This window comes from Phodopus roborovskii, unplaced genomic scaffold (assembly GCF_943737965.1).
Source record: "Phodopus roborovskii unplaced genomic scaffold, PHOROB, whole genome shotgun sequence".
Taxonomy (NCBI): domain Eukaryota; kingdom Metazoa; phylum Chordata; class Mammalia; order Rodentia; family Cricetidae; genus Phodopus; species Phodopus roborovskii.
In genome coordinates this window covers 54,483,222-54,497,192 of record NW_026126480.1, presented here as the reverse complement: position 1 = coordinate 54,497,192, position 13,971 = coordinate 54,483,222, and the positions used below count along the sequence as shown (strand labels likewise).

Below are 13,971 nucleotides of genomic sequence, written 5' to 3'. Positions count from 1 at the left end.
ATTATGGTGCACCTGTGTACTGATGTACAGGCTTGAGTGCGGGTGTCCAGGGGCCAGAGGTATTCCCTGGATCTGAGTTACAGACAGTTGTGAGCTGTCTGATGTGGGTACTGAGAACCAAACTCAAGTCATCTGAAAGAGGAATACTGCAGCCATTTCTCCAGTCTTTTTTTTTTTTTTCCAATAGAGGACTAGGGTGTAGCTCAGTAGTATGCTATTTGTTTAGCATGATCAAGACCAGTAACCACACACACACATACTGAAGTAGAACAAAGCACAGACACAAGAAAGGTGTGGGGTGCGCATGAAGTCTTGAGTGAATATGTATTACTGATATTAACATAGCTATGTCAAGGACCCCAATCCCTCAGACTCGTGGGAATGGCAGGGTCTTCTCCAGGCCAGGCTCAAAGGAATGGCAAGACCTTCCATGAGTGAGTGCAGACACAGACAGTGCGTGCATTTTGAAAGCCCAGATGACTGAAGCATGAGACTGCTCCTCTGCTGAGTCCCCATAATGAGATTAGCAAACTCTCCTTCGGATCAAGTAATAAATAAACTGGCCGAGTTTCCAGGCTGCTGGTGTGTCTCCCTCCCTCAAAACACATGGCCCACCACATCCCCAGGCTTTCAGTATGCATGTCTGTTATTTCTTCATTCCCCATTGCCCAATCAGGCCAATCTCAAAGCCCCACTCACTAGTGGAGACAGAAAAGAAAAAAGAAAAATAAGAGAGAGAGTCTGGCCTGGTGGCACATACCTTTAATTCCAGCACTTGGGAAAGGCAAGCAGATTTCTGTGAGTTTGAGATCAGTTTGGTCTCCAAGGAGAAATCTTTTTTTTTTTTTTTTTTTAGGTTGGTTTTTCAGACAGGATCTTTGTATAGTCCTGGCTGTCTGTAGACACACTGGCCTCCAATACAGAGATCCACCTACTACTGCTTCTTGAGTGCTAGGATTAAAGGAGTGCACCACCCTATAGTAAATTGCAGCTGGTCAGTGGTGGTGGTGCATGCCTTTAATCCCAGCATTTGGGAGGCAGAGGCAGGTGAATCTCTATGAGGCCAGCCTGCTCTAAATAGTGAGTTCCAGGACAGCCAAAGCAACATAGTGAGACCTTGTCTTAAAAATAACAACAAAAACACAAAACCAAAAAGTTAAATTGCATAGTAAATGATTTATCACTCAGTAGATCTCTTTGTTGGCAGCCAGGTGGTGGGTGGTGCACGCCTTTAATCCTAGCACTTGAGAGGCAGGGGGATCTCCATGCGTTTAAGGCCAGTTTGGTTTACAAAGCTAGTTCCAATATAGCTAAGGCTGAGCTATACTGCCTGTCTTGAAAAAACAAAAACAAAACAAAACCCTGTCTTGGAAAAAAAAAAAAAAATCTGTCTGTTGGTACTATTTGAAACAGGGTCTCATATAGCCCATGCTGGCCTGGGATTTATTATGAAACCAGGTAGCCTTGAATTCCTGGCAAGCCTCTTGTCTCAGCCTCCCATGTGCTGAAATTACAGGCATTTGCCACCATAACTACCCACTAAAACTGTTATTAATGCAAGTAAAAACTCTTCATTATCCAGATCTAACCACCCCAGGCACTGGTAAGGGCACTCTACAATCCTCTTGTCAAGCCAGACCTGGGATGCCATTGCTACTCCACAGATGACAGGGGCCGGCAGATTTGCCCCACGTGACACCAAAGCAGCAAGAACAGTGTTAGAACTCAAGTCTCTGGCTCTAAGACTGAACTTTGTCTTCTATTCAAATGAGAAGGAGCTATCAAGTCAACCTGGCCAGGCTCTTTGAGTGTCATCCTACTCAATAACTGTCGCTGTCACTTAGAGGCACTAAGACCCAGAGAGAGATGACTCAGAGAGTAGTTGATAACAAACTTGGGCATGAACATCCAATCTTGTGCCAATAAGCCCCTTGGAACTGCCTTCTGGAGGGCTTCTGACCTCTGGCACCCCAGTGACTACCTAACCTCCCTGGATTGGCATCGAGTCCCTCTGAAACTTCCTATTTGGTTGCTTTTTCCTAAAAAAAAAAAAAAAAAAAAAAAAAAAATAGTGAGGTTCCTGGGCTCATGGCCCAGTCATGGCTGGTTGCTGGGCAGGAACAACAGAATAAACATGAACAAGTGATCAAGATGGGAAGGATTCATTCATTGTTTGCTGAGTGGCTACTGTTGACCAGATGTGCCAGGCACCAAGGATACAGAGAGCACTGACCAAAACTCACCAAAACTTGTGTGAAAGACAGAAGGGACAAAGGAAAAGCCCCAGCCCCTTCCTTTTAGCTTTCCACAAGGGACAGCCTAAATGCCACATGTATGGCACCTACATAGGACCCACACAGCACAAGATCCACTTGGGGCATGTAATTGGGCTCTAGGGCCATTGGGCTATGCATGTGTGGGCATCCTATCCACTGCATTTTAATTAAAGCAGCATTATTTTTTAATTTATTTTCCTTCCTGTTTTTTCAGAATTATTTTTTAAATAGTCTCTCAGTTTACTGTCTCAGGGAGATATATGGGTGGAGTTTAATGGAACATAACAATTCTAAGACAATTCCTCATGAGGAGATGAGGTAGAAAGCATGTAAATGGATGGCTCCCCTCCAGGACAAGGCCCCTCCTTCTTCACCCTGACCGCAATACCTGGGAGGCTAGTTCCTACACCTATCTCTGGTCTTGGCTACTGTTTCCCAGTCTGGAGGTCGGTGGTGGTGGTGTGGGGGGGAGCTTCTTTAGCCTAATGGCCCACTTAGAATGGAAGCACCAGTTAACAGGTATGAAGGCGCTGCCGAGTGCCTGACCACACTAGCTTTGGGCTTGTTTTTTCTGTGATACTTCCTGTTGTCTTTCTTTCTCCTCATTCATATATATGGATGGAGAGAAATGGGACAGAAGCTGACTATAAGCTTTCAGTCATCCAATACACATTGATTGTAATCAAAGGACTCAGGTCTAAGCAGCAGGATCTAGAATTGAAGGTCTTCCCCAACTACCTAAGGAGTTTAAGGCTGGCCTGAGCTACAGGAGACCCAGTTCCTTCCCTCGCAAAAGAACCCCCAAACTGTGTGGTATGATAGCACCCACCTTTCATCCCAGAACTCAGGCAGAGCCAAGAAAATATTTGTGAATTTAAGGTTAGCCTAGTTGACACAGCTGGAGAGTTTTAGATCAGCCAGGGTTACATAGTAGGACTCCATCTCAGTCTCAAATACATCAAATGAAGAAAACAACCCAAACTAACTGAATACTCACTGAGCCTGCCCCCTATTTCTGGATGGTCTAGACACAGACCAACTGGATACTCCCATGTGGTTGGGTGATGAATGGGCAGAAGTGTGAAAAGGGATCAAGGGGCTATAAACAGTTATACCTCAGGCTGGGATCTCAAGAAGAAACAGCTTCTTAAAGATGGTGGCCCTTAGGTTGACTGAATTTCACAGGAAAAGCAAGAGTGAGCCCCTAAGGGAGCCAGACCACTGCTGATCCCTGAGGCTTGTGCTGTCTAGGTTTTCCATCATGGCGGAGATGTCAGTATCATCACTGTCCACTTAGCCTCCTTGTTTCCTTAAACAGAGATTTGTGCTTATAGTCCCAGTATTTTCCAGAACAGGGTAACTAAGAGCTGCTATTGAAAAGAAGTTGGTGGGGGACAGCCAGTCAGCTGGGAGGGTCTACCGTCTCCCCCCAAGCCTGGTTTCCCCTCGTGGTTTCTCTAGCTCCGCCCTTTCCAACTTGGTCTATACAGCTTCCTGCCTTCCATCACTCGTGGCTGCACCATGGCACTGACTGTCCACCTCTTCTATTTTCTGGCTCTGTTGACAGCAGGCCAACACCTCAGTGACTCCCTCCTCACCAAGGTAAATAACTCTAATCTGCTCTCCATGCCCTTCCATGCCTGTCCCATGCCGGGGGGTCTTCTCTTTATGAACTGGCATATTTCTCTTTTTTTAAATTTTCTTAAGACAGGGAATGGTAGCAGGAAGATCTCTGTGAGTTTGAGGCCAACCTGGTCTATGTAGTGACATAGTAAGTTCCAGAACAAACAAGGCTATCTATGTAGAGAAACTATCTAAAAACAAAACAAAACTAACCCTAACCCTCTCATTTTGTAGCTTGGGTTGGCCTTTAACTGTGTAGTGCAGGCTGGCTTCACTGGCTTAAAACTCCCAGCTATCTTTCTGCTTCAGCCTCTTGAATGCTAGGCTGAACATTCAATTATAGGGATGAGCTGTTCTGTGTGGCTTTATCTTTCCCATTTCTCAGAGGGAGCAATTGAGGCTAATATGTGACTGCTCACATTGAGCAAAGAGGAGAATGTCTGGTGACCCCTTAGTCCTGTCCTTGTACCTTGGTTAGATACAATGATTCTTTCCTGTGCCTCTCCCCACTTTGCCTCCTTGCTAGGATACAGGTCCCCGACCACTGGAGCTGACAGAAGTCTTCAAGCTATTCCAGATCAAGTACAACCGGAGTTATGCAAACCCAGCAGGTATAACGATGCAGATGCTTCCAGTCCCTTTCCCTCTGTCCACTTCATAGATGGATTAGGGCTTTGAATGGGGAAAAGACCTGGCCCAGGTCACTCAGTAGGAAACAGGGTCCATAGTGTACTCTTTGGCTTCCCCAAAGTATGATGGGCATGGAATGGTCCTCACTCTGCAGCCACCTAACTGTGACTCCAGGTGGGAGTGGAGGACCACCATCTAGTCACATTTTCAATCAGCAAATACCCTAGGATACTCCTCTTGTCTCATGTCAACTCTCTGTCCCCCATCCTTGCCCTGTTTACCCTGGCCCAGCCCAGAACGGGCTGTTCTCTCTTTTACTCTGGAGTTTCATCTTTGTGTGTGCATGAGTGTGTGTGTGTGTGTGTGTGTGTGTGCGCGCGCGCGCGCGTGCATGTGCATGCATGCGTGCTCTTGTGCATGTGTGCACGCGCTATGCCCCATCCCCACACTCTACCCACTCACCCTCCATACCTGTGGTCAGATGTGAGAAGAGGCAGGGAAGGTACAGCCCACAGGTACAGGAAACCTATGTCAAACCTATTTCCTTTCCCAGTTACTGCCTATAGTGGTCTTTCTCAGCTTTCCCCTAGGGTGGGCCTCTCGGTGCCTCTTGGGGAAATTCTAACCTCATGTGGGCTGGAGAACCACTTTCTTGCAGTAGGTGATAGTGATCACGCTATACAAAAGAGCCAGCACTCACCTAGGTGGGTGTGGGTGGCACAACCAATGGCCACTTCCGGCTCTGAGACAACCCCGCTAACAACTCCTTTTTGGCCTAGAATATGCTCACCGTCTGAACATATTTGCCCACAACCTGGCCCAGGCTCAGCGGCTGCAGGAAGAAGATTTGGGCACAGCAGAGTTTGGAGAGACTCCATTCAGTGACCTCACAGGTACCAGAGCCTTCCTGGCCCATAGTTGGTGGGTAGGGTGTCTGGCAGATGGACAGAGCAAAGTCCTCCCCTTTCAAGGCCAGTCCGGGTGACTGCCCCAAATCCCAGAGCACAAGGTAGGAACGCTACAGCCTGTGTCCCAGCTTGGCCCACAGGCCAGAGATAGAAGGTGCAGAGACCACACCAGAACATGCCGGACTCTCTAGACCTCACTAATCCACATGATGCCTCGAACGGTGTCTCAGGGATGGGAAGAGCCAAGGTTTTGACAGCTGGGATAGGAGAATATAGAAGAGAGGAATGTCAAACCTGTGACTTCTGTGGCCCTGTTTGTCCCCAGAGGAGGAGTTTGGCCAGCTATACGGGCATCAGAAGGCACCTGAAAGGATCCCCAACATGGTCAAAAAGGTAGGGTCTGAAAAATGGGGGCAACCAGTGCCCTCTACCTGTGACTGGCGTAAAGCAACAAACATCATCTCATCGATCAAGAACCAGGTATTTGCCCCCACCCAGTTTGGCCCAACCTACCCCAGGAAGGGGAATGAGGTCAAGGCCTTGATGCCTAACCCTTCCTTCCACCCAGAAAACCTGCAAGTGCTGCTGGGCCATAGCAGCCGCGGACAACATTGAGGCCCTGTGGCGTATCAGATACCACGAGTTTGTGGAAGTCTCTGTGCAGGGTATGGCAGGGAAAAAATGTGTGACAGGGAAAGATGGCCTAGGGGCTAGCTAGCTCACCTATGCTGTCCCTTTCTGCCCCAGAGCTGCTGGACTGTGACCGCTGTGGAAATGCCTGCAATGGCGGCTTTGTGTGGGATGCATATGTAACTGTCCTCAACAACAGTTGAGTATCAGGCCTTGTGGGAGGACAGTAGGATGGAGGGTATTCAGTAGCCAAGCCTATTTTCCAGTCTTGTTTATCTTCAGGTGGCCTGGCCAGCAAACAGGATTACCCATTCAAGGGGTACCCCAACCCCCATGGGTGCCTAGCCAAAAGGTACACGAAGGTGGCCTGGATCCAAGATTTCACCATGTTGGCCAGTGATGAGCAGGGTATGGCCAGGGTGGACATGGGGGGGAGGGGGCAGAGAAACCAGAATGGAGTCACAGACAGGCCTGGCTATGGGAGACACAATTAAAGTCCATTCCCCTGTGAGAAGAGCAGCAGCTCAGGGCAGGCAAGGCTGGATGGCACACTCAATAATCTCTAGTAATTACCCATTTCCAGTAATTGCAGGCTACCTGGCCACCCATGGCCCTATCACCGTGACTATCAACATGAAGCTCCTACAGGTGGGTAGAGTGGGGGGGGGAGGAAAGGGGCACATGGGAGACGCAGCTCCAGACTTAGTTCCTCTATCCCCCACCCCTGCAGGGCTACCAGAAGGGTGTGATCAAGGCCACACCCACTACCTGTGACCCCCAACAGGTGGACCATTCTGTCCTACTGGTGGGTTTTGGTAAGGGCAAAGAGGAGGAGGGCATGCAGTCAGGGACAGTCTTGTCCCAAACTCGCAAACCTCGACGCTCTGTCCCATACTGGATCCTGAAGAACTCCTGGGGAGCTGAATGGGGCGAGAATGTGAGTAGAGTGGGAAGGGGGAGGGGCAGACTAGTTCTTCTCTGCCTTCTGGCACTGATGTCCCCTAACTTCCTAGGGTTACTTCAGGCTATACCGGGGAAACAACAGCTGTGGCATCACCAAGTACCCGATCACAGCCCGTGTGGACCATCCAGTTAAGAAGCTCCCAATCTCTTGTCCACCTTGAGGCCAGCAGCCACCCCTCCGCCTCTCCCACATGGCCACTATTGTCCTTGTGAGCCCTACCTTAAGGGTCTTCCTGGCTTCCCATTTTCTCTGTATGGCTCCATAAACCAAGACATGATCCCTGGCTACTGAGTGGTTTCAGCTGGGGCATGGAGAGGGAGGGTGGGGTATAAAAGACCTCACGTGGCTCATGGTCCAGCCCCTGAGGTGCTAGTGTAGACATCTTCACACACTGATGGCATGCTTAGAACACATAGGTGCACACTGTGAAAGGCCCCCAGGCTCCTCGACCTCCATGTATGGCAACTTTATTGTCAGGGTATGCCAGAGCGGAGAGGGAAAAGGGCATTAGTCATGATAGAGGCGCAGAAGGCATCCACGGAGGGTACCCATGTAGCGGTCCCAGAGGGTCTGGTGCCTGCGAGGAAAATGGCAACACTGAAAGTCAATGTTCACTCAATACCGTGCCTGACACACTGCTATGATTGCTTTCTATACCATAACTCATCTGGAATTCATACACATTTTTCATAGGTTGGTTTTAGAGATAAGAGTCTCATTCTGTAGCCCAGGGTGGCCTGGAAAACAGTGGCGACCCTGCTCCAGCTTCCGAAGTGCTGGGATTACAGAACTGAGCCACTAATGCCTGCTTCCTTCTCCCCATTCCCTGCAGTGCTGAGGATTGACCTTAGGGCCTTGCATATGGTGGATAAGTATACCATTACCAAGCTACACCCTACACTATTTAGTTTCCACGAAGCCCTATAACATGAAAGCTCAAGCACAGAAAGGGTAGGTAACTTGCCCAAGGTCACAAAGAGATGGAAACTTCCACCCATAGGGTAGCTCAATAGGAAACAGTCTACTGGAGGGCAAATACATTTGCCAGCAGGCCTGGCACCTCGTACCGGAAGCCATCCAGGGAGTGGACAGAGACTGAATACTGGTTGAGGAAGAGCCGCACATCACTCAGTGGCCAGTGGTCAGAGCGGCAGGGTTCCACAAACTGTAGGCCCAAGGGAACAAGGAGCGCCATCAGAGCCACTCAGAGGCAGAGCAGGCTGGGGTCCAGAGGTGTGGGACAGGACTGCTCACCTTCTCCACAAGGTCCACAAATAGGTCTCTGACATCCTTATTGTGGGTCAGCTTGGCAGCCACATTCACCAGCCCGCGGGACAGATTCTGTGGGGCAGGGATCTTGGGAGTTCTGTCTTCTGCCTCACAAGCTGGAGGCTGAGCACTGAGGGTGGGGGAGGGCTGGGCCCCTCCCCAAATCTATCCACCTCCCTCAATCAAGTTCCTTTTGTTATGAACTTGGTCCCCCTCATAGACAGATAGAGCAGCAGTGCCACCTGCTGGTCAATTTCAGGCATAAGCAGAGTTGCCCAGCTCCTGACACTTTAGGGGGAAGGGCCTGGACAGGGCCACAGACCTTGAAGTTGGTTTCCATCTCAGAGAAGACACTCAGCTTTCCCCGGAGGGCAGTACACACCAGGCTGTAGGAAGATAGGGTCACACTATAGCCATCAGAGATCATTTTATACCCTGGCTCATGGATCCCTGAGGTCACCTCTTATGCAAGTCTAGAAGGTCCTTGTCGGCTACTAGAACCTTGAGCTCCTTCAAGTCTTGGAGAAACTCCTTGTCTAAGTCCACATCCATGTCATCCATCTGGGAGTCTGCAAAAACCATGAAAGAAGTTGTGGGTGGATGAGAGACCATTTTCTGAGGTCCTGAACTTTCCTCACCACTACCTCACTGGGATCTCAAAGATGGAAGGTGGGATGATATGCCCCAGGCCACACAGACGTGAGCCTTGGACTGCACACAAGGTGCATGTGGAGTGAGTGGACTATATGCAGGGGTGGCCTGGACCTGAGGGCATGAAGGATGCTGAGGGCACGAAGGATGCTGTATATGCAGGGGTGGCCTGGGCCTGAGGGCATGAAGGATGCTGTATATGCAGGGGTGGCCTAGGCCTGAGGGCATGAAGGATGCTGAGGGCACGAAGGATGCTGTATATGCAGGGGTGGCCTGGGCCTGAGGGCATGAAGGATGCTGTATATGCAGGGGTGGCCTGGGCCTGAGGGCATGAAGGATGCTGAGGGCACGAAGGATGCTGTAAATGCAGGGGTGGCCTGGGCCTGAGGGCATGAAGGATGCTGGGCACAGTGAAGCTACAGGAAGAGCTGATGGCAGTCCCCAAGAGGGCAGGGAATGTTCAGGCACCTGGGTCAGTGGGGGCCTCACCGACGGCTCCAAGGGTCCAGTTCTGGATCATAAGCTCAGCACAGAAGGCAAAGTCACCAAAGCTCAGGTACTGTAGCTTTTTCTTTCCTGTTTCAAATCGGTTGTTGGCAAAAAAGACGATAGCTGCATAATCTCTGCAGACAGGGGACAGTGGGCTCTTAGGACTAGAAATACCTTCTCATGGTGCCTATAACTGTTTCAATCAGTAAGCTGTTTTTGGTTTTTCAAGACAGCATTTCTCTGTGAAACAGCTCTGGCTGTCCTGGAACTCTCTTTGTAGGCCTGGCCAGCTTCAAACTCACAGAGATCCACCTGCCTCTGCCTCCCAAGTGCTGAGGTTAAAGGTGTGTGCCACCACCGCCTGGCTACTTGACAACTATTCTTGAAGAAACTTCTTGTTTTAAATCCCTCTTAGCAGGTAATCCCACCTGTGATCTTGGCTAAGTACTTTAGTCCCAGCTTACTTCTGCCTGCTTTAACTCACAGTGTGACCATCCACAGAACATTCTTTACCAACCTCCCATCTCTGCAAAGAGAGGGTTCATCCAGTCTTCCTAAGGAAATGTGGCCTGTGGAAAGCCACATTACCATCACCGTGCAAGTCTTAAATGCATTACAAATGCCTTAACCCTGGCCCATTTGATGCAATTTACAGATCGCTGATAGAATATTCATTCTTCCAGAATAGTGGGAGGAGAAAAGGATCAGGATGGGGAAGGAAGGTGTACCAGTCTAAGGCTCAAGGAAACTGTGCAGGCAGGAAGATGGTTGGCCTCTCACCTGGCTAGGCGGTCAGAGAGGAGGAAGTGTTGTTGAATGTTATCCACCAGGGAGCCCCGCATTTCTTCCACCACCTTAAAGACTCGCTTAAAGTTGTCAAACTGTAGGGCATTTAAAGAAGGAAGAAGACGGGTCAGAGGTGTTCATGTATGAACTGGCAGAGGACCTCTCTCTCTGCTGTCGGCAGATAGTTTCCCACTAGGGATTGTTTCAACAAATGACTTTGGTTTTTGTTTGTTTGTTTTGAGACAAGGCTTCACTGGCTGCCCTGGAACTCACTATATAGACTGGGCAGGCCTCAAACTCACAGAGCTCTGCCTACCCCTGCCTCTCCAGTGCAGGGATTAAAGGCCTGGGCTGGGCCACCACAGCCAGCATTACTAGGTATTTTTAACTGTCATCAGTCAACAAATGTTTGACAGCTTTTGCCATTTTTCCTTAAAAGAAAGTTCCCTTGCTCTTGTCCTTAAATTTATTTTAGAATCATGATGTCTAGTACTCAAAGAAAAGGCTCATGGATACTACGGTGGATGCTACCAAAATGGTGCATGTATAAGGCAGCATCTAGCTCCCTGCTGTGGATTTCAAGGGATAGATGTGGCCAAGAACAATACTACTACAAGGTGTAGTATGACCTAGAAGAGGCTCCTGCCTCCTTCTAGGCAGGAGCACTATGAACAAAAACAAGCTTGGGGCTCAAGAAATGTAAGCCTAGAGAGGTCTATAGGAACCCAACCAGAGTCTGAAAGTCAAGGACAATGGAAGTCAATGAAAATCTATAAGCAAAGGAAAGCCATGGTCAGAACTGAGCCTATGAAAGGTCACTCTGGCCAGATGGGAGGTGGAGGAGAAGAGACCACATATGAAAAAGCTGCTTCCACAGGCTAGAAGTGGAGCCAGGGCACTGGGAGCTAGGGTGGTGGGCAGAAGATCAAGGGCGGGCTAGATGGGATATGGTATATATGTAGAACCCACCTGCCTCCGGCAGCTCTTGAGGGTAATTCCTGTTTTAGTGCTGATGTCATCCAGGTCTTTCTTGGTACCCTTGGACAGCTTCTTGCCCAAGACCTCCCGAACAAAGGCCTCGTCAAAGGTGTAGTACCTTGTGGAGGCATAAGACATTACTGGTGATCCATTAAGTATGGGGACAGGAGCCTGGGGTTGGTTCCTTCTATTCTCAATTTCCTGATTTCTTGTCCCATCCTTCCTGAGCCTCAGTTTGAGCCTGAAAAATGGGTATAAGTCAAAATGACTGACATTCCCGCCATCCCCCAGGTGAGCACCTCTCGATGAGGAGCGCCTGTCGGGAGGGAGGGATCTGGAAGATGAGCTGGTGCAGCAGCTTCGGCGGCGCGTGCAGCAGACGCTCGAGCATGTGAAAGGTGCGGTAATGGTCCATGGTGTCGCTCTGCAGCACTCCTGCGGTGGCGCCTGTCTGCTCCAGGATTCCGGAGCGTACTCGCAGAGCCACCGCATCGTTCACTAAGGGAGAGGGCACTACCATAAGATCCTATCCTGCTGAACCTAGATGCCCTCCAAGGGTTCCAGCTCCAATCCTTCTCCATTCCTGACTCCCAGAAATCGGTCCACTTCCCTAAGTGAAACCTAAGTCCTGGCCACGCCCCCTCTCTCACCCAAAGCAACTACTTCCCGGGAGTGCGCTACACAGACCTGAGTAACCATCCAGCCAGAGGCGATACACGTCTTCATCTATAAGGGTAGTGTTGCCCACAAAAATGTCTAGTTCGCTGGTCATGGCGATGCCTGGGCCGGATTTGCCCAGAGCTGGAGCTAGCACGGCCCGGGGCCGTGCAAGCCGCCGCAGAGCCACTTCCGGGAGTGTGGAGGTTTCGCTCCGGGCACCCGAAGCCAGCAAAGGACTACTTCCGGGACGGAGCGGTAGGAAGTAACGCTGCTCTCTTTTCTCTCCCCGTCAGAGGTCTTCTCCCATTCTCCCCTGTCTTGCAGGTTCTCCCATTTCCTCCTCCTTTCTCTCCCTTTTTTCTCAGCTCTCTCAAAGCCTCCCAATTTTGACCTGTATCCTAAATTACAATGTTTTCGAGGCCTTATCCTAAATCTCTGTGCGTGCGGTTCTACTTCCATAGTCCATCAGATAGATGAGCATCTTTCCTGTCCCCGCCATGTATTTGATTTTTATTATTTTGGACTACATGTATGTGGGGGGAGGCTATGTGCATGTGAGTACAGATGCTCTCGGAGACCAGATGTATCAGATCCTGTGGAGCTGAAATTACAAGCAACTGTGAGTTGCCAATGTGGGTGCTGGGAATTGAACTCGGCTTCTCGGCAAGAGCAGTATTTGCTCATAACCACTGAGCCATACTACACCCCCCACACAAGCTGTGACTTCCCTTAAAGTCTTTGAGACATCCGCAGGGCCACCTATCTGCTAAGGCGTCCACTGTGTTCTTTGTCTCCTCGTAAAGCAGCAAAACCTCGACACAGGAGCCACCAAGCCTGACAGCCTGAGTTCGATCTCCAGGGCCCACACTGTCCTCTGACCTCCACACATACACTGTTGCACATACACATAATATAGTTTACCTTTTTAATTACTAAAGAAAGAAAATTAACCTTTAATCCCAGCACTTGGGAGGAAGAAGCAGGTGGATCTCTGAGGCCAGACTGGTCTACAGAGTGAGTTTCAGGACAGCCAGGGCTGCTACATAGAGAAACCCTGTCTTGAAAAAAAAAAATTAAAAAGCTCTACACCGGCCAGTTTAGGTCAGCCCAAGAAGCTGAAGCTTAGAGCCTAAAAGGCAAGAAGTCCTGGATATCCTGGTTAACAAAGCCATGTCTCCCACTCCACCTCTGCCTAGGTGCAGCATATTCTACAGTCTCCAGCGAGATCTCACACCCTCAGTCTGCATCCACCCAGTTCTCATACTAAAAACCTGGGCTATCTCCCAAATTCCTTTCTTCAGGCATTCAGAGCTGTTTATGTGCCTGCTGGGTGCCTCTACTATTGGCTTCTTCCTCTCCACCCACTGACTCCCTGTTACCCTGCAGCCAGAGTCTATCCTGCACAGCACTGCTGAAGGCTTCTTTTGAGGGTGGGAGGGACAAAATCTCCTACAGCTCAGACTGGTCTTGAACTTGCTATGGGAAGGATGACCTTGAATTCCTGATACTCCTGCCTCCCACTTCCTGGTGCTATGCCTACTGGCATATACCAACACAATTGGCTTCTTTTAACATTCTTTTAAAAATATATATTTTCGATGGGCGTTGGTGGTGCACACCTTTAGTTCAGTACTCGGGAAGCAGAGGCAGGCAGATCTCTGTGAGTTCGAGGCAGCCTGGTCTACAGAGCGAGTTCCAGGACAACCTCCATAGCAATACAGAGAAACCCTGTCTCAAAAAAAAAAAAAAAAAAAAGTGTGTGTGTGTGTGTTTCCTAAATGTGGTGGCTCATGCTTGTAATTCCTACACAGAGGCCAGAGAATCTCTGTGACTTGGAGGCCAACCTGGTCTTCATAGACACTTTCAGGTCATCCAGGATTACATATTGAGACCCTGTGTCAAACAAAACAAAACAAAACACTTGTTGTTTTTTTGAGACAGGGTTTCTCTGTATTGCTTTGGAGGTTGTCCTGGAACTCACTCTGTAGACCAGGCTGGACTCGAACTCACAGAGATCCGCCTGCCCCTGCCTCCTGAGTACTGGAACTAAAGGCGTGTGCCACCAACGCCCGCCCGGCTCAAAACAAAACATTTAAAAATGTTATTT

The 13,971-nt window shown here is 49.5% G+C and overlaps 2 protein-coding genes across 3 annotated transcripts; one reads left to right on the top strand and one right to left on the bottom strand.

Moving 5' to 3' along the window:
• Positions 1–3,789: 3,789 nt before the first annotated feature.
• Positions 3,790–7,314, top strand: Ctsw (cathepsin W). The gene is made up of 10 exons (XM_051193644.1): positions 3,790–3,878; positions 4,426–4,510; positions 5,309–5,422; positions 5,763–5,917; positions 6,006–6,102; positions 6,185–6,265; positions 6,350–6,475; positions 6,651–6,715; positions 6,798–7,004; positions 7,081–7,314. The coding sequence occupies exons 1-10, from the start codon at positions 3,798–3,800 to the stop codon at positions 7,189–7,191; spliced, it is 1,122 nt and encodes a 373-aa protein (XP_051049601.1). The 5' UTR covers positions 3,790–3,797; the 3' UTR covers positions 7,192–7,314.
• A 171-nt stretch (positions 7,315–7,485) lies between these two features.
• Fibp (FGF1 intracellular binding protein) lies at positions 7,486–12,069 on the bottom strand. 2 transcript variants are annotated; one of them, XM_051193642.1, is made up of 10 exons: positions 11,892–12,069; positions 11,504–11,702; positions 11,196–11,322; positions 10,221–10,321; positions 9,420–9,574; positions 8,761–8,869; positions 8,623–8,686; positions 8,286–8,372; positions 8,099–8,196; positions 7,486–7,608 (listed from the first exon to the last, which is right to left on the bottom strand). In XM_051193642.1, the coding sequence occupies exons 1-10, from the start codon at positions 11,974–11,976 to the stop codon at positions 7,539–7,541; spliced, it is 1,095 nt and encodes a 364-aa protein (XP_051049599.1). In that variant the 5' UTR covers positions 11,977–12,069; the 3' UTR covers positions 7,486–7,538. The 2 variants fall into 2 exon arrangements, with proteins under 2 accessions (XP_051049599.1, XP_051049600.1); XM_051193643.1 differs by having other exon boundaries at positions 9,441–9,574.
• Between the last annotated feature and the right edge of the window lie 1,902 nt (positions 12,070–13,971).

What these genes read in the sequence shown, in the direction of transcription:
- Fibp (XM_051193642.1), bottom strand. Translation starts at nt 11,976, where the DNA reads ATGACCAGCGAACTAGACATTTTTGTGGGCAACACTACCCTTATAGAT. An exon ending in TCAAGAGCTGCCGGAGGCAG is followed by an intron (nt 10,322 to 11,195) that starts GTGGGTTCTACA and finishes AATGCCCTACAG; the next exon opens with TTTGACAACTTTAAGCGAGT. An exon ending in CTTCTAGACTTGCATAAGAG is followed by an intron (nt 8,687 to 8,760) that starts GTGACCTCAGGG and finishes ATCTTCCTACAG; the next exon opens with CCTGGTGTGTACTGCCCTCC.
- Ctsw (XM_051193644.1), top strand. Translation starts at nt 3,798, where the DNA reads ATGGCACTGACTGTCCACCTCTTCTATTTTCTGGCTCTGTTGACAGCA. An exon ending in GTGACTCCCTCCTCACCAAG is followed by an intron (nt 3,879 to 4,425) that starts GTAAATAACTCT and finishes CCTCCTTGCTAG; the next exon opens with GATACAGGTCCCCGACCACT. An exon ending in GTTGGCCAGTGATGAGCAGG is followed by an intron (nt 6,476 to 6,650) that starts GTATGGCCAGGG and finishes ACCCATTTCCAG; the next exon opens with TAATTGCAGGCTACCTGGCC.